The sequence below is a fragment of the Perna viridis genome, chromosome 1, assembly GCF_037379345.1.
Source record: "Perna viridis isolate PV_CMFRI_1.1 ecotype Kerala chromosome 1, ASM3737934v1, whole genome shotgun sequence".
In the NCBI taxonomy this organism is placed as follows: Eukaryota; Metazoa; Mollusca; class Bivalvia; order Mytilida; family Mytilidae; genus Perna; species Perna viridis.
This window is the reverse complement of record NC_142445.1, coordinates 17,323,451-17,350,539: the sequence shown is the minus strand read 5'-3', so window position 1 is coordinate 17,350,539 and position 27,089 is coordinate 17,323,451. Positions and strand designations below refer to the sequence as shown.

The 27,089-nt window shown below is 32.8% G+C and overlaps 1 protein-coding gene across 1 annotated transcript; it reads left to right on the top strand.

Annotated features, from left to right (window-relative positions):
• The first annotated feature begins 311 nt into the window (after positions 1–311).
• LOC148627532 (inter-alpha-trypsin inhibitor heavy chain H3-like) lies at positions 312–26,632 on the top strand. Its single transcript, XM_088574340.1, has 12 exons — positions 312–929; positions 14,694–14,851; positions 16,538–16,648; positions 18,015–18,262; positions 19,680–19,843; positions 20,111–20,402; positions 20,830–21,539; positions 21,828–21,909; positions 23,234–23,332; positions 23,837–23,950; positions 24,147–24,542; positions 25,415–26,632. The coding sequence occupies exons 1-12, from the start codon at positions 834–836 to the stop codon at positions 25,681–25,683; spliced, it is 2,739 nt and encodes a 912-aa protein (XP_088430466.1). The 5' UTR covers positions 312–833; the 3' UTR covers positions 25,684–26,632.
• The last annotated feature ends 457 nt before the right edge of the window (positions 26,633–27,089 follow it).

Below are 27,089 nucleotides of genomic sequence, written 5' to 3'. Positions count from 1 at the left end.
TCTTTGCAGTAATAATTTTCTTATCTGTAGCGTGTATATTTCTTCTTGCACTCACAACACTGTTTGATAGCAGTTTATTCACATTTGTCATTTTATTATTCATGAGAAATCCCAGAGTGAACAAGAAAAAAAAACAACACTTTCTTCAATCCATAAAATTACATAATTTAATTGCACAAGATGTTGTTTCCTTTCATTAAGTATGTTCCTTACACTATTTATAAAATGTTTCTTTCACTTCTCATCAAGCCGTTTCCTGTAACTCGTGAATGTGGGTAACTAGATATGTTACAAGTATAAGGTTCATAGCCATTCACTTAGATAGCAGTAGGGAAATCTAGATAGGAATCGTACTGATGATATATGCGTTTGTAGTTAGTAATCTACACAAGTGTTGACAGAACTTCATTTGAAGTCTATAATGATGAGATTACAAAGAATGAACCCTTCTTGCTTCTGGAGAACCTTGCTTTTTCCATCATGAAGAAATTTGTAGCACTTTTTTGATTGGTCAATTTATTAATACACATGGAACCGTGGTTTAACAGTTAGGATATTCATTCAATGAACGCTTGTTAATACTTACGTGAAAAACATTCGCAAAAATAATTAAAAAGTAATTGTTTGTTTAAAAGTTTTATAGTAAAAAGTTATGTGATTTAATGAGAGGGTTTCTCGAAAAAATGGTTATTATAAACATGTGTTTTCAGACGCACAGCAGAACAAAGAAACAGGATTACACGTGAAATTGGCGTAATTGAAGAATTTATGAATTGATTATAAAATAATGTAAATTTTTGGAAGTATACGCTTTCCGAGGGAATGATCTTAGGATGGAATGGATACTCATATCCTTTTTATCCACAGTGTGTTTTTTGCAGCATTCCATGACATATCAGTTTTCCAACTCTCTGGAATCAAAGCCAATGGTGAGTTAAGTCTATATAGGAATATGAATTTAACTGATTGTAATTTTATTTTCACTATATGTTTACAAAATATGATAAAGGGACTTTTGCATAGTTTGTTTTCAGGAAACATTTAATGTCCCGTTTTAAAACATTTTCACGTTGCATACTTAAACATTTAAGCATTTCACACAACTAAAAGAGTGAAGATCTGGTACAACCTGTTATACTATAAAGTGCATTTAATATCACATTTCCATAAAATTGGACAAATCAAACATAAAATAAAGCTTGAAAGAATAAAGGGCATTGAAGGTTCAACAGTGTAGTAACTCTAGTCAAACTCCAAGATCTTAAAGGACCTTGAATGTTTCTTTCGCTACCTGTTCCGATATTAAGCACAAAAGCACTTGATGTTCTACATTAAAGATGGAAATAATTAGCCCCTGCAAAGCGATTTCGTAGATGTCAATACATCAAAAGAGAACATGAAATAATTGCAACCGAATAATCAATACCCGGTGCTTATTACTGATTAACATGTAGAGATGACAATATCATTCTTCACGGTTCCTTGATTTTCTGAAGACGATAATGACCATTTCAATAAACTGTAACTGCAAGGTATAAAACATTTAATCAGTGCTGCACTTTGAGAAGAAATATGCTTAATCATTGAATGTAAAAAAAAAACCATTAACAGTACACGTTTTCTAAATATAAGGTTTTATCAAAATTGCATTTTGTAGTTTTCAATTTCAACCCAAAATAGTACAAGGTAAATTATGGATCCATTAATGTACGGTTGAGGTGAAAAAGAATTATGCAATTTTTAAATATTAAACATAAAAGTTTTTCTTGTCTCATAACGTCTTTGGTTTTCAAGAGGGTGTACTGTAAATGACCACTACTGATACTTTTGTGATATTTCTATGCCATTAGATTGATTTACTCACACTATTATACAATAGAAATGTATTTCTTTGCTGTTGTCTATAGTAATACTAGCTTAGTCATACTACATGCAATACAACAGTTTTTACTCTTAAATTTAGGACTTCAAAGATTAAAATGTCATGGGTAAAGAAAGATTCAGTGTTATGAAGTGCTAAGGAAATTCAGTAAAAAATAACATATTATACTAGGGTTATAAATCATGTCCAGAATATTCTATTTTAAGTACGATTTGTCTTCCGTTTTGATCACGCTGACTGACAGTTCTATAAAAACCTATTTATTTCTGGCTGCTTTGCAACAACAATCACTTTCTCCTACATCAGTGAAATAAGATCTTTTCCACTCTTTATCGTTCATTCAGTCGGATTTACTCCACCAAAACTCATAAACTCATCAAGTGATTATATGGAGAGCGCTAGCATCAAAATTATAACCACGCGTATAGCATAACTTAAAACTTATGAGTATATAGTTAAATCTCAGGCGATTTCGGTACCTGTCATCATGGCATTTATCTTCAAGCTAATCATTTTAATGTTTCACATAAGATTTTTTTTCACTGGTTCCGAAAATTATATTTTATGTTTCGGGATAGAATAGTCACATTTACTGTCTAACATAAATGTAGCACTAATTAATCTTTAACGTCATAATTTTGCACACTAGTGAATATATAGAGTTATTTCATTCGATGAACCAACGGAAGTTGATTTCACTGGTAAGCTTTCATCAATACCGTAAATTTATGTTTTTATCACTAAATATTAACACAACGTTAAGAATTAACATCTAGTATACAGTAAGTAACACTTAACAAAATAATGTTAGAGGTTTTCAGTAAGCGTTCAATGACATTTATCTTGTATTGCAATTAAATGCGACCGTGGTATATGAAATAAAAATTTTGATAAATAATAGAAGTGATAAGACTTAAGGTACGATACATTGTCTTGGTGGTTAAAAAAAAATCTGTAAGTACAAGAATAACAAAAGCATTAAATCTAGTATGGTGAAACCTTACAGTACCGAAATATAGAAAGCAGATTCTACCAGATATAAACAATTTATACTTAGTACAAGGTAAAGCATTTCAGAGTCACTGGGAGTTTTAAACAATTACAATTAAGCAACAAAGTGCTTTAGAAAGCACCGAATGTACCTCTTTATATGAAACAGCACACATAAAGTAAGGATTACGAGAACACATAAATTATATGCATTGCCTAATATAAAGTAGGTATGATTTAATTGGTATGATAAATTGTTCCATATTATTGGTAGAAAAATTAATTGTTGAAAGATTGTCATGACTTAATTGTGGCTGTTTTCTAGAGAATCATCCGTATCTGAATGTATTTTGAATGTATTCTGAATGAGCTTCGACTCCTGCGTATGGAGTGTTCATATCACAACTCATACGTTATGCCAGACCTAGCCGAAACTACGCAGACTTTTTGTATCGCGCTAGAACTCTAACAAATAGGCTTCTGGAACAGGGTTATGTTGCTACAAGATTGAAGTCATCACTACAGAAGTTTTATCGTCGTCATCATGAACTCGTGGATCGTTATGGTGTATCCATCAGCACCATGAAAACTGATGTATTCAACGGGTCATAGTTTTTCTTTCCTCGTTTGTCTACCCCGGACTTGACTTTTTATGAGCAACTCGGCGGGTGTTTCTAGAAAAGCAGAGGACGCTTACCCTACCGGTGCACCTGGTCCATGCTCCCACATTTTAGTGGAGTCCGAGTTGCTCATTTACTTTTGTTACTTTGTATGTATGATTTTAGTTACTTTATGTTCTTTGTTGTGTATGTCTGTTTTCCATGTTTGGTCTTTGTCCCTGGATTACATTCTTTTGATTACCGCTATAACCTTGGTTCCCTTGATTACTCTTTTTTTTTCAAGTGAACCACTTTACAAAAGTTTTTTTTTTTATATCAATGAATTTTTCCTTATATTTTAGTACATCAATTGCATATGTGTATACTCATTTTACTTTACACTTTGAAATGTGCCAACGAGGTGTCATCATCCCTTCGTGACAATAACGGAAATTAATCACTTATTTGAAATCTTTTCTTAAGATGAAACTCTCAAGTAATCTTTTTATCATCAAGGCATGCATTTCCTTTCAAACACATACATGGCATTTTGGTAGACTTAGGTAGTATACACTATAGTCAGAAATATTATTCTTAATATGTTACGGTCTTCAATATTCCATTTTCATAAGCAATTCAGTATCGTGGATTCGTAGGATTACAAGTCGCCGAGCAGAGTGAATTGAGAACATTTTGAAGGGCGACATTTTATTTTTTTTTGCCATATCTAATGGACGAATGAATATTTGTTAACATAAGATGTTACGTAAATCTATTTGCTCATTTATCCTAGCTTAAATACTGCTTCAATTCAAATCCGTCTCAGTTTAGTCTTCAAACAAATATGTCATGGGTTGACTTCTCCACATGTTTTATTTTTAGCTTTTCGTGTAACATTCTAAACAGATCAAGGTACTTCCAATATGGTATGTTAACTCGACGTATTTTCATACGACCTCAAAAATTACGATCATATGGCGGTATAACGCTGTCGTCGTTGACACTTAGATTTCGTGCGATACCTTGAATATTAACAGTTTGATTTTGATAAAATTTTGTAACAAAGTTTCAAACCACAAAAGAAATTGAGTGGTATGGTTTAAGAAGTAGGGGCTTAAAAGAAACATTTCATAAAATTTTACCATAAAACTGCAGTAAAAGCTTATATATATGCGTGTGTGTGTGTGATATTGTTTCACAATATTCTACTCCACCATAACAAGACTGGGATTGGGACTGATTTGTTGGTTAAGACTTGAACATTTTAAAGTTAGGAGTGAAAAAGATGAACCAGAAACATACATTTCCCTGAAGTCCACACAAGAACTTGACTATAAGTGAATGGATCAAAATTAGATGACACGGTGTCATGCCAGCAAAAGAAGACTGGAATTGATTATGTTGGTTAAAACTTGAACCTCTTTGCAGTTAGGGAAAAACCAAGAATTTCCTTATGTCTGAACAATATATGTTTTTTTCTGATTTCTGGTCGTTAACTTTAATAAAAAGGATGGATCACGTTGAAATGGTACCACAAGGTGCAATACACCCCTCTCCTACAGAAAGATTTTAATAGATTTTGGAGGTTCCCACTGGAACCATTTAGGATGAGGGGTAAAAAAGAAGTCATTTCGATTCTGGTCAAATTCTAGCCCCAAATCAAATGTCTAATCATTATCCAAATTCAAAGATGTATCAGGTTTGAATTGTGTGTCCATAATTGGCTTAACTGTTCATGGTTGACATCTGTGGTCAAAATTAAGCTGCGCCTTTCGAATCATTTTATTAGTTCGTGTAAAATTAAAGTTTACCACGGATTTTGCAAATTGTTTTTGTTAAGATTTTATTGAATAATTTACATTTATTGTAACAATAAAAATGAAATTCATTGTAAGTAATTACCGTATGGTAAAGCTGGGCATTTATTTGAAAAAGTGTGACAGAAGTACACGAGTTGAAAATCCGCATGTACAAACTGATACAGTGGTTGACGCAATGATGTTCAGTATATTTCAGATGTATTAAATACACATTGATTTCATTTGGGGAACAAAACAAAAACCGTTTTTACTTTATTGCTAAAAAAATTAACTAAGAAATGCTTTAAAAAAATAAAATCCTATATCTTACATAGACAATCTTCCCAAATTGAATGTGAAATTGAAACAGGCATTTTAGTTAACACTGAGACAATCAGCAATGCTTTTATATCAATGCCAATAACATTGAATTCTTAATCTGATTTGGCACGAAAACCATTTCCACAAATCGTATTAAAGTTTTGATTTGCAATCTTTCGAATAAACAGCATTAATCTGGTAGATTATACCTAATTTTTATGAATCATTCAATGAATCACGAGATCCTATCTTAATAATAGGTTTTATCGTACTTTTCACCATTTTTATCAGATCTATATGTCACAATATCAAATTCCTGTTGTTTATTATAAATAGTTCTGACAAATTCTGAAACAAACATAGGTAAAATTGTCTAATTGGTCACAATATCGAGTCTAACATATTGGAGAACACAGATACTGACAAAAAGTTATCGATTATGTAGAACTATAGCTTATTCACATTTCTCATTCGATGAAGCTGAAAATCATAATAAAAAATTAGCTGGACTTGTACATGTCCTTGAGGGAATCGAAATTCAGGGGAACACATCAGGATATCTTTTAGCCCTACAAAATGAAATGTAAAGATGGAAGACCGTTCTATAAGTGCATGGCTCTTCACAGATTGAAGGTGTGTCTGTAAACATAGCCATAAGGAATGTTGATTTAACCCTTCTGATAAGAGGCAGATAATTAGCTTCATTCAACATCTATTTATTCAATTACCAGTGTTTTCTCGCGGCGTCCGTGTATCAGTTAGATTGTTTATTGTTTTCCCGCCAACCCGTTTTTGCCAAACGTTTAGGCGAACAAATATCAACGCCAAGAAATATTTTGTCTAAAGCAACCACTTGTCTCTATACGATGTCATAAAGTTAATTAACTTTTTTTTTATAGAATATTGTAAACAAATCAATTTCTTTCTTTCCACTCAAAATTCAATTAGAGTTGTTCTATTTTGACAAAGATAGTTAAACTACATTTGTATTTTTGTCTTTAGTGGCACTGTCGGTGAAATACTATATACATATTCCAGTTTCTATACTAGATTATAGGAACCAGGTGTCATAACTGTTCTATTGGAAAGTCGATACAAAATAAAAACTGAAACAATTGATTGATTGATTGTTGTGGTTTAACGCCCGAGCAGCAATATTTCATCTATATACAGGCGACGAACATGAAATGGGTGATAAAATGAACATGAAATGATGATGACATGAAAAAGGGATGGGACACAAGAATGATGGTGTCGATAGATTTTGATTACCACTGGAAATAGGGTAGGGTAGGGTCGGGCAATTTAGCCTTCTGTGGCGTATGTATTTTGATGTGGAATATATATATATACTTCGTCACATCGTCAATACAAAGGTATTATGAACTGTTATTGATTTGTGTTTCCCCTTTAGTACGACCGGAAAAAAATCGGGGAATGCCAGAAACATGCATTTTCCTTTCTGACTTCCAGACAATAACTTGACTAAAAGCGAATTGATTTCTTTGATATTTATTACAATGTGCCGTACCACTAACGGAAGACTGAAACTAATTTTGGAGTTAAGACTTTAACCTTTGTGGACTTGGGAGCCAAAAGGGGCCTAAACAAGCATTGTCCTTATTTCTGGACATTAACTTGAGTAAAAGTTAAATAATGTCATATAAACATATTGCCATAGCTCTAAATGAAGTCTGGAATTCATATTTTGGGTTGTGAGTAGAGCCAAGTAAAATAACCCCATTAGAAGGCTGGAGTTGATTTGAGGTTATAACTAGAACCATTTAAAAATAGTGACCGCTTTGATTCTGGTCTAATATTTATCCTGTGTCAAGTATGTAACCGTAATCAAATTTCAAAGTTGTATCAAGTTTGAATGGTTTGTCCATACTTGCATCAACTATTCAGGGTTTAACCTCTGCGGTCGTATAAACTGCGTCCTTGGAAACATTTTTTGTTTTTTTTTAATTTATACATTGTTAACATTTTTTTTAAATTTCAGATTAATGCGACAAGTGGTTGAAATTGTTAGTGTAAAATTGGTAGCAATTACTGATACCATAATGGAAAATAGCATTGTGACACCATTACTAACGGTTTATTTTACATATCCGACTTTTTGGGTTTTTTTTGTCGCATTAATCAGAAATAAAAAATGTGAAGAACTTGCAGATTACATTAAGTAATAATCTTTTCTGCATTTGTTGGAATATAGACTTCCCACTTGTTCACTCTTTTGCTACTGTTCCGTGAAGGACTGAATATCTTAGTTCAAAGAAAGAATACAAACACCGTCATATGTAAGGAGGGATTTCGCTTTTAAAGACTAATTCTAAATCAAGAAAATTAGTATACAGATCACTGAGTCGTGTTACGTTTAACCTCTTGATTTACTTCATATTTTGTTTGATTGCAAAGTGTTCAACTGGCAATGAACATCATCTACAGTGACCTCTGCTTGCTCATCTTTCCTTTCAGTCATATGAGGCATATGTTATCAAAAGTTTACTTGAAAAAAAGAAAGCAAGTTTGAACCTGCTTATAATTATAAGTTCCGCTATATTTTTGATGTTTGATAGATTACCCATCTCTTTAAAAATGCCCAAAATAGCTTTAGAGTTAAGGCTATACGGACAATTTTCATCATGACGGCCACCATCTTTCTCCAATATGACAAAGGTAGAAAGCTTTTATCTTGACTGTATGCCACATATGGAAATTATCTTGACTGTTTGACAAACGCCCTTTGATTTTCCGACTGTCCTACTATTTTCTTTATAGTGACATTTGACCATCTTGAGCGTTTAAAGTTTTTGTCTCTCAAATCATACGCTGTTAAAAAATATGACAATTACAGCGAAGACAAGGATATTTTGTCAATAAATTAAAAGTTAAAAATCGACAGTCAACATTATAAAATGATTTACTCGTATTAAAATTCCGTTACCAATATTACCAATGACCTCAATCTTTCATAGATATCCTTCCTCTTTCTGCCAGCAGACTTGACCTTCAATCTGCCAGATTGGTGTCCTGCAGGATACAGAAACTATCCAACTTCACGAGCAACCGAATTCATCCCCTGATTTAAATGGCATTTCTGCTGTTTGTTTTATTGCATCGTTATTTTCTGGAAAAGCAGAGGACGCTTATCCTATCGGTGCACATGGTCCAAGTTCTCGGTTTCATTTGAGTCCGAGTTGCTAATTTCGTTGTTGTGTGTGTCCATTTTCCATGTCTGGTCTTTGTCCCTAGCCGAAGAATATTTGCAATTTTGACAATTTTGAGTTTAATTGCCTCCAACAGAAATATATATATATATATTAAGACAAAACAAAAACAAACAAACAAAAAATTAAAAAAAAACAAAAAACAAAAACAAAATACTACATAGTCAGCTTCACAGCAGGACAAGAATTTATTGAAGATATATGAATATTGTTTAAATTGCTAATCTAAGCCCTTCGAAATCACGAAAGGGTGTTAATGTTATGTCGAAATCATTTTACATCCTGGCAACGTTAATAACATTTAATGTAACTTCAAGGTAGGACTAAATACATCAGATAAATTTGAAACAAATATATCATTGGTAATTTTCTTACTCGACACCGGTGTTAAAATACAAATTTTCTCACTCAACAGCGGTGTTAAAATACAATTAACTCTGATAATTACTTGTAATTATTTATCATCAATTAATTATTGGTGTGTTATACTTTTTAAAAGTACATGCACGTTTAAGAATGTTATTACTTTCATAGATCACTCTTCAGACAGAAATATAATGTCACCGATGACATAAAGTTTTTTCACTCTCTGCTTTTACTAGTTCTTTAGATTAAATTTTCGTATGATAAGTTTTTCTTATGCAATACGAAAACTTAATCCATTAAAAAATTTGAATAAAGAAATTTTCCCTACACACAGGGGTCTCTTTTAAATACATAAGTACTCAGTGAATAACTTGAATGTCCAATATGATGTTCGTTTTATGCGATATTTGTTTAAATTAATTTCTGCAATTTATTAAAATACAAAACTATCAATTATATTCACATTGCAAAATCCATCACCGCAAGGTTCTACCTTGTTCAATACCAGGAATGCAGTTCGAAGTGCTCTCATGTGTAATACAAGGGATGAAGTCTCAATGTTAAGCGGAATTAAGTTAAATTATGCGGCACATTTTGGTAAATTATCTATGATATCATTTGGGTTAGACAAGTCTGACTACTAGGATTATGAATACCCTTGAAAGCCTTTGGTCAACCAACAGTGGGAACGCAACACTGGTAATTAAATACAATAATAAAAAAAATATCAATATTCGTATCAATTATGTTGCAAATTTTTGTATGCTCTACACATGATTCAAGGGGTAACCTCTCAGGAGGAGCATCAAAATTTTTGGTCTTAAGATTTCTCAAGTTGTGAAAGTTAGTATGTCTTCCTGATCTTTATATTTCCAATATTCGAACATGTTATTAACTTGTACACTAACATAGATGGTACGCAAGTATTCATTCATGGTTAGTTAATGTTGATTATAAGTAATTTCAACAAGGAATATTTACATTGCTTGGACAATTATTTGTTTTGGTGTCCAGTTCCGCGATTGCAATCGTGAGTGATTTATTATGATTGCATTTTGAAAAAAAGTTTGACTTGGATATTTAGGATTTTGGATAATTTTGTCTCAATAAATTTATATTTAGTTCGTTTCATCATTTTCCCCCACAAGAATACGAAAATTTTAATTCTTTCAACACACACACACACACACACACACACCCTTATATATATTTGGATATTTAAGAGCTTGGAAATTCAGACATCTGCTTCCAATTTCAGCGCATCAAAATAAAGATAAGAATTGCTTGGAACTTAAATAAATGGCAAGCACGTAGTTCTTTACTATACCCACCTCTCCCTATGTCCAGTGACAATCAAATTTTGTCGACCCCACTATCCTTGTCTCCCGTCCCATATTTCATTTCATCATCATTTCATGTTCATTTTATCATCTATTTCATGTTCATCGCCTGAATATAGCTGAAATATTGCTGCTCGGCCGTTAAACCCCAATAATCAATCGATACTTTTGGTTATTAGTTTTTCCTGTAAACCTCTTTGTAATTGTTCATCTTTTATTCTTGAACCTCTTCAGATATGGTTCTTATGCTGCTTATGAGAGGTTACTCCCTGAATCACGTGGGCTGTATAGCATCCCTCCCTCATTGAAAACTTGGGTTAGAGGTGTCCGAGGGTATGCACCAATCCAGTAGTTAGATTTATCTGACTCCGAAATATATCAGTTTTTATTGATCAAATTTATCAAAATTCACACATTAAAAACTTCAAAAATACCTTCATTTCTTGTAATGTACATGGTAGAACGTCTTGGCGGTTGGTTTGGCTTCCTATTTCGATAGTTTTGGTTTTGAGCTTATTTTGCATCCAATTAAATCATGGATTTAGATCTTCGTATATCTTAGATTTAAATGCTCTGATGAGAGTTTACCATTTGAAACGCGTGTAAAAATATAGAACTTTGCAATTATATATGATTAGTATCTACAGTCGTTATGATGAAAATTAACACACATTGAAATATAATAAGTATCCTGTATATAGAAATGAACTTGTTTATTGATAATAAAAACATTCGAAATATAAGATTGTTTTAAATCTTGATTAAACACAATACAATTAATTTCACGGAAAAAATTGAGAGCAAAGTATTTGTAGATAAGTTCTTTATGATATGACCCAAAATTATGTGAAGCAAGAAATGAAGGTCAAATCGCTACTACACCGTACTTGTGAACATTAAACAATAGATGCATCTATTTATTGATGTCTGGTAAATTGGTTGCAATCAATTCACAACCAAGTTTACATAAGACAGAATACCTGCCGACAAAATTCAGGGTCGGTGCCAATATCTCTTGAAAGCAATTGCATCCCTGCCCGATGACAATTAGAATTGTAAGTAGTAATGATTAATAAATTTGTGTTGTTTATCAATTTCACTTTGGTCTGCCAAACACTTTTAGCACATTTTGAACGAAAATAATTACTTGATGTAAAAAAAAATTCTTCTGGGCTAACCCAAAACATTTATCCTTTCAGAAAAAATAAAATATTAAGTTAATGCCAAAACGTTGCAGAGTGATGACAATACTAGCTTTTATCACTTTCGGAATATGAAAAGGAGTTTCCACAGAGGCGATGATAAAACTAGTATTAAGCATGAAATTGTTTACCTGTGCTTATAAATATAACAAAAACGTAAAGAAAATGTAAGAATAGCCGATGAACAGTAGTTAACTATGTCGATGCATTTTGGTTTTGTCTGTTTTCGTTAGCGTTCTAAATATTTGAAACTGTCCTATGCATGTACGTCAATTATTAATCTTACATTTATTAGTAATTTTTCCAAATCTGTAGTTCCATTTTTCATTTTAATCTTCCCCTTCTTTTAAAATTCAGTAAGAATAAATGCAAGTGCTTTAATTGCACAGGGAATAAAAATAAAGAAATTAAGCACAAGTTATTATCGCTATAATCAGTGGAGAACGTATGTTGTAAAACGATTATAAAACATCCTGCACAACATTTTTCAAAGAATAATCAGGGGAACCAAGGTTATAGCGAATAAAGAATGTAATCCAGGGACAAAGACCAGACATGGAAAACAGACATACACAACAAAGAACATAAAGTAACTAAAATCATACATACAAATAACAAAAGCAAACCAGCAACTTGGACTCCGCTAAAAACTGGTAGCATGGACCAGGTGCACCGGTAGGGTAAGCGTCCTCTGCTTTTCAAAATAATAGATACTGATAATATCGTTTAAAGGATTAAGAATAATAATCAGCAAACATATCACTATATTCACTGAATTCACATCAACCATTCTTATACTGATAAGCAAACATATTCTCTCCAGGTGTTTAGTCTCTAATTAAAGATCTCTATGTTTGTTTTAATCTATAATTGATCCACATCTGTTCACGATGAAAGATCATACAAGAAAGCTATGAATGTTCCATGTCATATTGAAAAAGGAGAATAGATAATAAAGTTATGCAAATGAATCAATCATTATATTCCTGAAAACAGTGCAACAAACTTTTTATTTATAAATTATTTGATTATATCTTAGTTGAGAGACACGATTTCAATGAGTTCTAAATTCAACAAAACTTGATTTGTTGCTGATATTGTCGTTCTCTGTAGGGAGTGTTCTGAACTATTTTCACTGAGAAAATCGTTTGATTATAGATTATGTACCTTCCGCTCTATCATGTTTACATATGGACTAGTCTATTAAACAAGAAAAGATGGCATTAACTTGGTGGTCTCACAACTTAATACGTTTAAAAGGAAACAAATAAGAGTACTTGATTTTCAACATGATGCTGTAATATTAAACCCTACAGCTTTGTGATTGATTGATGGGGTTTAACGCCCGCGTAGCAATATCTCAGCTATATTCAGGCCATGAACATGTTTGTTTGTTTGTTTGTTTGTTTGGGTTTAACGTCCGAGCAGCAATATTTCAGCTATATTCAGACAATGAACATGAAATGATAAAAAAAAAAATGGGTCACAAGGACAACAGGGTCGACAAACTTTGATTGCCACTAGAAAAAGGGGGGATGGGTAAGGTCGGGCAATTTAGCCTCCTGTGGCAGAGCGCAAATGTTCCTACTCCTATCGAATACCACAGCAGGGTTCTTTAACGTGTGAGGAACGTGGCATCTTTCCCAACACGGTGCACCACTATGGTTTTTCGGTCAGGTTTTCCGTATTATAGAATGACAACCCCAGCATGTAACATGCCAGGGGTACCCCATTCCATCACCTGGGGCACACATCCCAGTTGCTCTATGGGCAGAGCGCCTTACCCCCGGCTAGGTTTCTGAGCACTATTTAGTCGCCTTTTACGACAGGCTTAGCGCTGCTGCATGCCTATTCTTTTAAACACCCGGACCTGCACGGGGAACCATGAACATGAAATTGATGATAAAATGAAAATGAAATGATGATGATGATGAAATGAAAAATGGGGTTGGAGACAAGGATAATACGGTCAAAAAAATTTGATTGCCACTAGAAATTGGGAGGGATGGGTAGGTCGGGCAATTTAGCCTCCTGTGGCAGGGAGCAAAAGTTCCTACTCCTATCGAATACCACAGCAGGGTTCTTTAACGTGCGAGTAACGTAGCATCTTTTCCAACACGGTCCACCACTACGGTTTGTGGTCAAGTTTTCCGTATTATAGCCTGACAACCCCAGCATGTAACAGACCAAGAATACCCTATTCCACTACCCGGGGCACACAATCCAGTTACAGATTTATTAATGCCATTATTATTTTCATTTTTTAAAACAAAATCACATGAATATTGTTTCAAAAGTTCCTCTCGTTCGGAATATTAGCTGTATATAGTTATTGTTGAGTTGGGGCTTCAAATTTTGGAAAAGCACGTGTTTTATGGTTACGTTGACGATGTAAAATAAGGACAAACAATGCTTATTCAAAAGACAAGTTTCATGCATTTGTGTCTTTGTATCGTTATATTACTCTTTAGTTTGTTCTTTTTTTGAAAAATTGCCATCGTTCTGTTACCGTGGCATTACTGATTTTCTTGTAGGGGGCTTTCAGAAATTACTTTAGGGCGTGTTAACTCTTGTTGAAAACCTTCTTGGTGATCTCACGAAGTATTTACTTTTTTATTTAGGCTATACGCTGATGCAATTGTTACATTTCTCTATACCCGTTTTTTTTTCTAATGTTGTTTGGAAAGAAAAATGCTGTTTTTGTTTATATCTCTGAATTTGTTCATTTGTATTGCCATCGCTGAGTCGATTCTGGACTAAGGGCAAAAGGGCTACAAAGACGCCTTATCTTACTTAACATATACATATTATCAATGTGTAATGTTGTAAATACTGATTTTAGAAAAAAAATTATAGTTACCTTATCATCCGATGAAAAAGTAGCACCTTCGAACGACTACTTTCGATAGCATAGGTACTAAAGAATGCTTATTGGTAGCTCAAGTTCTGCATGAATCTTTACAGGGTTTACGGATAGTAGCACTACACATTCGATCTGAAATCCAATACAGATTTGCTACCACCCATGTGACCAGTTCCGTTATAAACGACGACCTCACCGATAGAGAGACCGTTTTTGACGTCACACTTCCAGAGGCAGCATTTATATCAAACTTTTCACTGCAAGTATATAAACATTATCAATTTTCATGTAATTTTTTAGTTGTGTATGTTTTTAGAATGTATGTTATAACATAAAGACTTAAATAATATTTTACCGAAAAAAAATAGATACTTTTATTTTCTCTAATAAAACAAAAACACGAAACTTTGGAAAAAAATATAAAACAAAACTGCATATTTTCCCTCAATAAATATTGCAATTGTAGGTTACTTAATATATTAAGTTTTTTGTTTTGTCTTTCCATCCAAATAAAAGCATGACTAGCTTGTTTGCCTGTTTCTAACTTATATAGTGCTTTTTTATTTAATTGTCATATAATGGCGTCTGTCGTTTGTGTCATTGTCCTTCGTATAGTCATCTTGTATTTCATTGGACATATTGAATGATTGATTGAATATTGGAGTTTAACGCCTGAGCAGCAATATTTCAGCTATATTCAGGCGATGAACATGAAATTGATGATAAAATGAACATGAAATGATGATGAAACGAAAAAAATGGGATGGAATACAAGGATAATAAGGTCGACAGAATTTGATTGCCCCTAGATATTGGAAGGATGGGTAGCACGGGCAACTTAGCCTCCTGGGGCGGAGTGCAAAGGTTCATACTCCTATCGAATACCACATCAGGGTTCTTAAATGTGCGAGGATCGTGGCATCTTTCCTAACACGATGCACCACTATGGTTTGCGGTCAGGTTTTCCGAATTATGTCCTGACCATCCCAGCATGAAACATGTCAGGGGTACCTCATTCCACCACCTGGGGCACACAACCCAGTTGCTCTGTGGGCAGAGCGCCCTATCTCCCGCTAGCGTTCTGAGCACTATTTCACTCGCCTTTCACAAGCTTAGTGCTGCTGCAGGCCTATTCTTTGACACCCAGACCTGCACGGGGCGGATATATTGAAAAGTTGGCAGCAAGGGGACATACCACTAAAGAAAGTTCAGGATTAATTCTTGGGGTTATGGCCTGATCCGTTTAGGAGACAGGGGCATAAACCAATATTTTAAATACCCTTTTTTATCTAAGTGTAAGTGTACGGATCTCTTTGAAATTGTGCCACAAAATTAAAACCCAAAGGTCAGTGTGAGATTCAATTTGTAGGTTATGACCAAGAGAGGTTATAAAAAAAACCATTTTCTAGTTTCCAAGCAAAAACTTTAAGCGTTAAATTGTACCAGCTGGTTCCATACCAGGAACGGAAAGCAATAATTGAAATAGCCATCGAAGCATTTGAGACCATAATATGGTCCAAAGTATGCATTTTCGTTAAGTTTGTATGATTGCTTGCTATTAATGTCTCGCTGCAAATATTAGAAAATCCTTGTTCACATTATTTTTGTTCAGAAACTTACTATAAAGTGACTAATGCTTTGTCTGAAGTCGTACAAAGCTGCGCTGTAAAAATACTTTTTTTTAAACAACTTACAAATACTATCTATTATTTTTATTTTTTTATGTTTTTATGTTAACAAAATCAGCAAATTAAAGGAAGTCCGACTTAGTATTTATGAAACTAACAATTCCGTTTCAAAGCAGCAAAAACATAGTTATCGCTTTCTTCCTAACAGTAAAGAAATCATGCACATTTTAGCAAGTTCAAGTGATTATCCGAAGTGCCAAAACTTGCTGTGTTTAGGTATAGGCTATATATTTATTTATATCTTCAACTTATTTTAGAGAGATAATGGGTAAGAGATACATCGGAGAAATCAAAGATAAAGATACAGCCAAGAAACAATATGAAGCTGCACGTCTACGGGGTCAATCGGCAGGCCACATCGGAGTTAAGTAAGTGATAAAAAGTTATGTTCGATGTTCGATTACTATCAGGTATATGATCAGGTTTCTATTGTTCGAAAATGTGCATTGGTTTGTAACGGTTTCACTAAACAGTATATGATTTTACACGTGTTCGTTTCAAGTTTGTATTACTTTTGTTTAAACTATAGAAACTTAACACAATATAGAGAATTAATATACATAGTTTAAGATCTTAAATACTTCGTATATCTATGTCTAGATATTGGCAATGGACAGATTAAATATTTTTTCAACAGTCGGGATTCTTAGTACAGAAAATGACTTAAGCAATATTAATATCTGAGGGCCAGTAAACCCTTCTGTCTAAACATTAATCGTATTTAGAATCGTATTGAACAATAGTCTGAACTGATGGCTGAGGATGTTTTTAAAATTAGGCCTAAAAGGTATTAATAAAAACAAGAAAATATATCTCTTCCAAAATTCTACATCAGACTCTCATATCACAAAAGGAAGGCTAGCATCTATTTAGTGTCATGTGACTTGAAACGTTAATTTTATAAAGAATAATTGGTAGAAAACTAGTCAGAAATAAGCATTTTCCTGATATCAGTACAACAATAAAAACACCCATTATACCTTTTTAAAATTGTACCACAAGATGCAATATCTTAAAAGTTAGACTCGGTTTGATATCCTGGGCTCTGATTTCTACTGTCTGAATGACTGGATATCACAAAAATGATCAGAAACAATCATCTTCCGATTTTTTTTTACTAAAATGTGCATACATGTATATGACCACAAGGTGCCATACAACAGACAGGCAAGCCAAAATTGACACAATTTTGGCTAAAACATTATTGGATCATACAAGTTGTTAAAAATAAAGCAGAAAGTATAAAAATGCGTGTATATGTGTGGGGGTGGGTGACTATATATATATATATATACATACATACATACAACGTCTAAAAATTTGCTTCGCAAAGTTGACAGTTCTAACAACGTGGGAATTTTTCTGAGACAAACGTCTCAGAATGTGACGACTCTATTCACTACCCTACTCCATCGGATCAAATTGATAGCCTATCTGGCCGAGTGGTCTAGGGCGTTTGACTGTGAGCATAGGGTGTTGCCATAGATGTCACAAAGGTACGAGTTCGAGTCCCGCGGAGGGAACGACCAACAATTTGACAGTTCTAACATCGTTGGGAATTTTTCAGACCCTTCTATAAGTTTACAAATATCTTCCCTGTATCAATTTGATCCGATGGAGCAGTGTAGCGAATAGAGTCGTCATATTCTGAGACGTTTATATATATAATTACCAAATATATGTATCATACTGCAATTAGTCACAGTTTTTTTTAATTTTTTAAACTTTTTTCAGGCCCAGAGATGCAAACAAATTCAAAGTCGCTATCAACGTTGCTGCCCTTAGTGAAGTGACTTTCCATCTGACGTACAATGAGGTCCTACAGCGCCGAAGAGGGAGCTATGATCATACTATTTACATAAATCCACAACAAATAGTGGATGATTTTAGAATAGAAGTCTTTATTCAGGAATCAAGGGAAATAACTCTTTTGCGTGTTCCACCTTTACGAAATGATATTCTTTCTAATTATAATACAATAGGCAAGTAAATATGATTTACAACTAAAATATTTATTTACAGAAACTGAATCATATTCCTAGAATTACTCTTTAGACAAAGACAATTTACAAAATACAAAAGCAGAAATTTATAGGATAAAATTAGCATTTTTTTTCAAAATCAACAACGAATGAAGTGGAAAAAAGAAAACAAAATATAAAACAAAATTAAATAAAAGCTTACAATTCAGATACAATTTAGTACGTAAACCAGGAGTGACTATAAGCTTCTCAGTATTACATCTCAGTAATCGTACATCGACAAATACCAAACAAAATGAACCAAAAACTACTCCCTATTCACTCGTTGGCATTTTCTGTTAGGTACTATCACTTATCTCATTCAGTAGAATATTTATACCTACTAGAACAAAGTTTGGGGTATATAGGAATCATCATGTCCGTCTGTCTGTCTGTCTGTCTGTCTATTTGTCAGTTCGACAACCACATTTCTAGTAAGCGAAACTCCGCCAAAACCGGCTTCAGTTAAAAGTTTCGATATTATTGTCAAAAAATGAAGATCTGATGTATATACTAGTTTTGATTTTTAAAACATGAACTAAGTATACCACACTTAAAGTTAACACACTTGAAAGAGCTTATAGAAGTCTCATTATAAGTACGGTGTATGCATGAACTTAAAATATAGGTCAGAAATAGTACAAGAACAATGTCGATCACTTCCGCAAATGTTTAATACCTACTTGTAATCGGACAAAATAATGAGATTATTTTTCTATTATTAGAGAATTATTGAATTTCTATCAACACTCGAAAATACTTAAAAATGTCATATATTTATTTTTTACTTGGGTACTAAACCTAGCAATCGGGCCTCGCTAAGCCGTATACATACGATGTTAATGACTGCATGTTTCATTATCTCAGAAAATCTTTTCATAAATAGTAAGACATAGGTTTTAGAACCATTATTTTAATTAAAATGTTAAAACTGTTTCACCCTACTCAAGTAATTTAAACAAACCAATCAACAAACCTCATGAAGACAGAGATAAATATACATTTTTAACTTGTGTCAATTAGTGTATCTGAACATGACCTTAACATACATATATGGTGTAATGTAGTGATTGAAGATAAAATGGCTTCGCTGTATACTTGTATATAGTTACGTCAACTACACAATCGCGTTATTTTGATACATACTCCTCAAAAAAGGTAAAGGGTCACTTTAACAACAGTCATAGTTTTTCAAGATAAATACAATCTAGATTTGTTTCAATTTAAAGGTATAAAATTTGATACACATAACTAAAAAAAGATCTCAAATCTGACACTTTCTCCTATGAATTCAAATAAATCTTCATTGAAGTCATTTTTGAAAAGTGGCCCTTAACTTTTATTGGAGTATATTTAACTATATAATGTACATTTACAGTTCGGAACAGATATGCAGTAGTAGAAAGAACGTCCTCAACGTCTGCTTTTATTAAATATAACCCTTCTCGTGAAGACCAATTACGGACATCAATGCATGGTTTGTCTGGTTTATTCATAGTAGAATATGATGTTGACAGAAAACTTGATGCCGGAGATGTCTTAGTAAGTTGATTAAGATGAAGAAATAAAGTCATGTCTATCATTTTATTATAATCAAGTCTCTTTTACTGAAAGGTGTAAATAAATGACAAAGGTATATATACAAATTATGTGCGTCAACATTTTCGTTACAAGACTTCAAAATTAAGTTCTGATTTAACTTATATCGAGATATTTTAACAAATTATAGTACTATTACATAGAAAATATGTTATAATATTAGTCTTGGACGTTGATTGCTTCCGCTATGTCTACGATCTTCCTTTTCAGATTGTAGATGGTTTCTTTGTTCATTTCTTTGCCCCAACTGGTCTCCATAGAATGTCAAGAAAAATCATGTTTGTGCTGGATACTAGTGGATCAATGACAGGAACAAAAATCCAACAACTGAAAGACGCAATGTTTGAAATTCTCGATGATTTGCAAGAGAGTGATATGTTCAATATAGTTGAATTTAACGATAAAATCTCTCGATGGTCGAAAGATCATCCTGTCCAGTATGCCACTCCTGATTCCGTTAATTCAGCAAAGGAATTTATAAATAATTTAACAGCTGATGGATGTAAGTTTAAGTAATTGAATCTTTTTGTTTTATCGATTTTAATAAAGTTATGTAAGGGTTCATTAAAGTTAACTTCAGTGAAGATAATAAATGTTTAATTTCAAAATAATTAAATACACTTTAATCTAAGCGAATCATATCTTTTTGGGGTAATTCATTGAAATCTTTTACTGTTAAACAAATGCAACAATTATATATAGGGTACAATGTCTTCTTTAACAATTATATGTAATATAACGTCAAACACTTATCTGTTCAAATCAAGTTTTATTATTCATTGTCAAATCCTCAACAAAGGGAAACTTTTTAAAACATATTGCTCTTTGAAATACTTGCAGATAAAAAGATCATTTACTTGCACTTGCACTTACATTGCAAAAAGAAGCCAATAAATATAATTTATTGTTTCTTTGTTTTTATGTTTTAGGGACAAACATTCATGATGCTGTTTTGGAAGGATTAAACGCTATATTAAGTGACTATATTCGCTCTCCGGACACCATTCCTGTTGTGATATTTTTAACTGACGGTGAACCTACTGCCGGCGAAACTAATCTTGATTTAATATTAAATTCTATTCAAAGCAAAAACACTTTTGGGGTACCAATATTTAGTTTAGCTTTTGGTGAAAATGCAGACTACAACTTTCTTAAAAAAATGTCTGCACAAAATAATGGATTCTCTCGGAAAATATACGAAGCATCGGATGCTACGCTTCAATTAACTGGCTTCTATGACGAAGTGTCATCAGTTTTAATATCTAATTTAACATTCCACTTTATTGGAAAGCAGACTGTGCGTTCCTCAATCACGAATGCATTAGTTCCGAACTACTTCGAGGGATCCGAAATTGTAATTACTGGGCAGCTGTCTTCCCCTGAAATACAGGAACTACGATTAGCTGTGACAGGGAACGGTTTAAATGGAACCATGGAATTTAGGTCAACTTCCAATATCTATATACATGGTTCAAGCCAAAGTAATATACATAAGCATGAAGGATTTAGTTATTCCCATATTGCGGAAAAAATGTGGGCTTATTTAACGATCAAACAACTTTTAAACGATCGTCTTCGGGAAACAAATGTTACAAGAAGACATGACATGAAATATAGAGCATTAAAACTGGCTCTAAAGGTAACTGAATTATTTAATTGAATACCTGTTTAAAAACCCGCTAACAGTTAACAACATACACACCTCATGTCTACCAAATTTAAGGAAACAGAATGAAGATGTTTTGAACGGTTAGATTTTTTTTATAATAATAAATAATCATTCAATTCCTGAAGCCCTTTTACCTTGAAAGAAAAAACTAAATAAACAAAACAAACGCTGATAATATTCAATTAAATGTGTATCAAACAGAACCATTAGTTGTTTGTTATCTACACATACATGTAATAATTATTTTTTTTATGTCAGTACAACTTTGTTACACCTTTGACGTCGATGGTTGTCACAACTCCGATGAACAAAAGAAAAAACAACGTTATTGATCCTAATGGTGAGCTATTTCTTTTAAGTTTCAAATAATGGTGTATGAAAAGGTTGGCCGAAAAATGTAATAAGTTAACAAACTAGTAATTAATTCATGTTCGATATCATGTACGCAAACTTAACGCACTTTTCTTCAATACTCCCCTCTTCTATCGAAATGAGGACTGCCAGGAAGTAATGCAATAGACGACTTTCACATCCAAAATTTACGTCGAATCTGGCGGAAACCGGTTCACAAAGACAAAGAGTAATCAAGGGAACCAAGGTTATAGCGGTAATCAAAAGAATGTAATCCAGGGACAAAAACCAGACATGGAAAACAGACATACACAACAAAGAACATAATGTAACTAAAATCATACATACAAAGTAACAAAAGCAAATGAGCAACTCCACTAAAAACTGGGAGCATGGACCGGGTGCACCGGTAGGGTAAGCGTCCTCTGCTATTCTAGAAACACGAGAAAATATATAAGATTTGAAGGTAAACATTATTTGTAGTAATCGAATCAAGTTTCTGTTACCTTGTCTCCCACTGCATAGACTCTTGATCTTGCGCCTGTCGATCCAAGTTGACCTCAATATAATTGAAGAACTTTTCTGGAATGGAAGTGAATGTGAAAGTCGTCTACAATTAATATACTCACTTGAACCAATTTAGTCCCATAACGTTGTTGCTGGCGAAGGTGTCTTTTGGATTGCACTTCGTCAGCTCATCCTTCTGTTCTTCATACACGTCTTCCAGACTTTTTTTCTGTATGCTTACAGATATTGAAGTACATTTGTATGGGCTTCATATCAAGTTGAAGTTTGATTAAATTTTTATGAATTTGGTAAAGAAAAACTACAGACAAGTTGGTCTCTCATACACATTTTGTCAGCGCTTCAAAATGATGATTGTTTGAGTGTATTATGTTGGGTTTATGTTTTATTCCATAAAGGTTTTTTCTCGAAATTACGGGTATAGGACTTTGGAAATTTCATGCAAATAACACCTAACTAATCCTTTTCCCTGGGCGATCCTCAGGTCGGAGCCAATATTACTTTAAAAGTATATCATAATAATCCAGTTTCATAACAAATAGAAACATGACACTGTACTTTTTCACAGAATCCACAGTCTTATTTAAAAAAAAATATTTATTTCACATAAACATTCAGTTCAATTTAAAGAAAATAGTATAATGTTAACCACTGACAAAATGTATAGAAAACAAGACAAAAGTTTTTAATCGAAAGTTTTTTGTGTTCTATATTTGAATTTTAGTGAGTTAAAATCATTGCCATTGTTAAAAGTTTACATCATCGATTTTTATATTATAAAAATACAGAAGACGAGTTTGGAGCATCGGATGACCCTTACTCGTATTGGAGTAATAACATTCCTACAACTGCAGAATTCAGGAAAATAGAGGACTCACAACTGTTCGGTAATGTTCACATATGATGCAAGAAGTGTCGTCATTGTCAGATTTCATAATCGATTCGAACTTCTTTACTTACAGACACAGAATTTGCTAGCTGAAAAAAAGAAAAAAAATATATTTATAAAGTCTGAATACACTAACGTGCTAGAAAATAAATGAATAATAATAATGAAATGAATAAATCAAAAATAAACAAAGTAAACTATGATTACTGGATCCCGAATTCGGATGAATCACCACGAAGATTAATATATAACATCAAAGAAATCGTTACCATAATAATATTGCAAAAGAGATTCACTCATATCCAAACTCCAATTAGAGTTTTTGGGGTTTTCAGTATTTATAAAGAAAATCTTAATTTCCAATCATTTCGTCCTTAACTGGAACAAATGTCCCAAATAAGGACTGCAGTAGAACAATACATCTTGTATCTTACTCCTGTAGACTTTATTTGAATTAATTAGACGTTCTGCATTAAACATGACAGCCGAAACTCTGTTTCAGTTGACAACGACCCACATTTCATTGTACACATGAGAGGTTTGGATACTTCGATTTGTTTTGATATCATGGGTATTCCTGGAGATATAATAAACCTCGTAAGAGATGAAGTCTCAGGTGAGAAACTAGTAACAAGTAATTATAACATTCTAACAAAGCTTGAACTGATTTACGGAGTAACAATGTTCCTAAGCTTTTTACATTCAATGTGTATACTTCAGAAAAAATAAATAAATTGCGATCAACTGAATTAAAATGAAAATCCAAGCACCTTATATTACAATTATTAATTATTGATTTAATTTCATTCAAGGTATTGTAGTTAACGGTATTATTGTATCAAACAAAAGAATATTTCCTCGCAAAAAGAGGAATGGTGATTCACTTGACAACCAAGAATTGAAAACCTATCTTGGAAGTATTGTTATATCTGGGAAAGGAACACACATAAGCATTACACCAGAAAGGTGGATACTAAATGGGGAAGTACACAAATGGCTACGATCAGAGGCTATGACGTCACATAAAACCAAAATTGTCACAGACGGGACTGGTGATATGATAGTCGTCATGTTCCCAAACCGAATAACCTTGTTAGTGATGAGACACATGAGAACCAAGTCACAAAGACGAGCTGGAAAAGTGGACTTTCTTGGGTTTTACATTGTTGAGGATCGTGGTTTTTCTGAGGGCACCCATGGTCTTCTAGGTATGGTCTCTCAGAAAATAATAGCTTTAATCAATATGAATTTCGCGTCAAAACATCCCATGTATAGCAATTTATATTCAAGACAGCCATCAATCATTTCATCCTCGATTTCCAAAAGTGATCCTATTCATTTTGTCAGTATTTTTCTATATTTCCCAGTAGCAGGTAAATGTATTTAAAGTAGGTAATAAGAATTGTTTAGCAAAAACTATTCCTTATAAGCGATAATCTATTGCAACGACAATTCATACTTAAACTTACTATAAAAGGGGAGAATGTTTATGTACTAGAGACTGTTTTAATGCAAAAATGTCACACAAAATACATACAACGTCATGATTATATATGACTGTAAATTAGTAGAAGAAAAAAGGAGACTATTTACTCGTGTGCGTTTATTTTTATGTATCATTTTTACTATTTACTCTGCTACGTGTTTATATAGATCTGTACTGATACGTGGACAACCATCACCTTTAAACTTCTTCTTTACTATTTATAACGTTAAAATGTTCCCCTGTCAATACAAGTAATTTACTACCCTTAAAACAAATTTGTAATCAAAATTTCCTTTCTTTAAAAAACCAAATGCTAATTTTAATTTCTATCTTCTCAAAAAATTGCTTTAAAGTGCAAAGTGATGGATATATCGCTTTTAATTTGAATTGTATGTTTTGGTCCGCTCTTTTGCAAAACTGAAAATAAATGGTTACAAGAACCAGGGAATTTCTGCTTTAAGCCTACAGTAATACAATTGGAAAACGCTCGAATGCATACTAAAACTGCTCCAAAAGTATAATTCTGTTTGAAAACAAATTATCAGCAGTGAGTGATACATACATCATGTTCATTTTCTTTCATTCCATGTACAGGACAATTTCTTTACCGAAAAGTTTCTCTAGAAAGGAAAAAGACATTAAAAAATGGACGCACACGAGGAAGGTTGAAAGTTCATGGTAATACGAGAAAACCTCGTAAAGTTATCGCATCACTTGGTAGACGGCTCAACTTGGCAACCAATTCTAAAGTTGAATGTTGGATGGTATCCCATAATGGAAAAAGATTACTGGATGGAAATTACATGGACTATATTAACAGAAGAAATGTGACTGACTATTTAAATCGACTTGGCGGTGGTTGAGCGATCCGGATTTAATACTGACCGAATATATGATTTATAAGTAAAATGCTTGTTACAATTACGCCATTTTATAATATAATTTGTTACTAGGTCTAAACTTAATACAGAGGATGTAATTTTCATAGTTTAAAAAAAATATCCAGGTAAAACTTTTAACGTTTATTTGTTAGATTACATGTTTGAAATTGCATTCAACGAACGTTTCTCCTAATTATTGCCTTAAATTGTTCTAAGAACTCTTTTGCTTTATTTTCATTAGAAATATAGTTGTGATATGTATTTATTTACGAGCTATATGTATTAGCATTAATTCTACAACAATTGGTTTTGTAAATATGCAAATGTACATATACATTGAGGCAAATTGTATGTATGCATATGTAAGCAAGTTTTAATCAATAGAATAATGGCTTTTTATAAGGTTACCCCACCTTTGTTACATCTTTTTCGCTTTTCAGGGAAATTAAAAAAGATGCAAATACAATTATCACCAGTTAAAAACTATATTACTTTAAAATCTTTTTATCGCTTCCTTCCTAATATTAATATGTAAAAGATTAATTGGACCAACCTTACGAACGTTATATGTGGTACCTAGATTATGTAAACAGTTAGTTACCCTGGCGCATTTTCGTTCAGCTAACACATCCGTTTATATAAGCATGTTCTATGAGATTTTTAATACATATTTACTGATTATATTATTGTAAGATAATAGATATAAGATTTGTATTGCCTTTGATGCTAACCTAAGCTTCTCACTGTTTGACACGGATTCTTAATGTGAAAAAATTTAATTTGAGATATTTGTTTGTGAAAAAGTTTCAGGTAAGCACGCGCCTGAACTTTCTGAAATAATGTAAAACATCATTTCACTTATTATTACGTGCAATAGTCAGCGGCAAATATAATGTTTTGTGGCAAAAGAAAAATAAAGACTTAACACTTTTGTATTGTTGCACCTGCACTGTTGATATGTATCTTCACAGTTAAAGCTATCTTAAACTCACAAAAAAAACACACCTTCACTTACAGTTGCTTTTGTATATTGCACTCCAATGTTTACTTCTATTCATTTAAGAGAGAGCCTTGACGCTTGACAGTTTTTCATCAATCCACAACAAAAAGCAAAACTCGGTAACGCTAGTGTATGTGAGAGATAATTATTGGTATATGTCATACTCAAGTTTAAGTTAATATAATAAGACAGTTATTAAACAACATAAAGCTCCATGGTAGATTACCCATGTAGTGTTAGCAACTTCAACCTATAATCAATCTATAATATATCTAAAATACGAGGTGAACATGTTCAACATACATGTATATGTATATAGAAATAAAGTGTAATTTGAATACTTTTCACTCAATATTTTAACAGAATAAAGGCTAGGCTGTAGGTTATT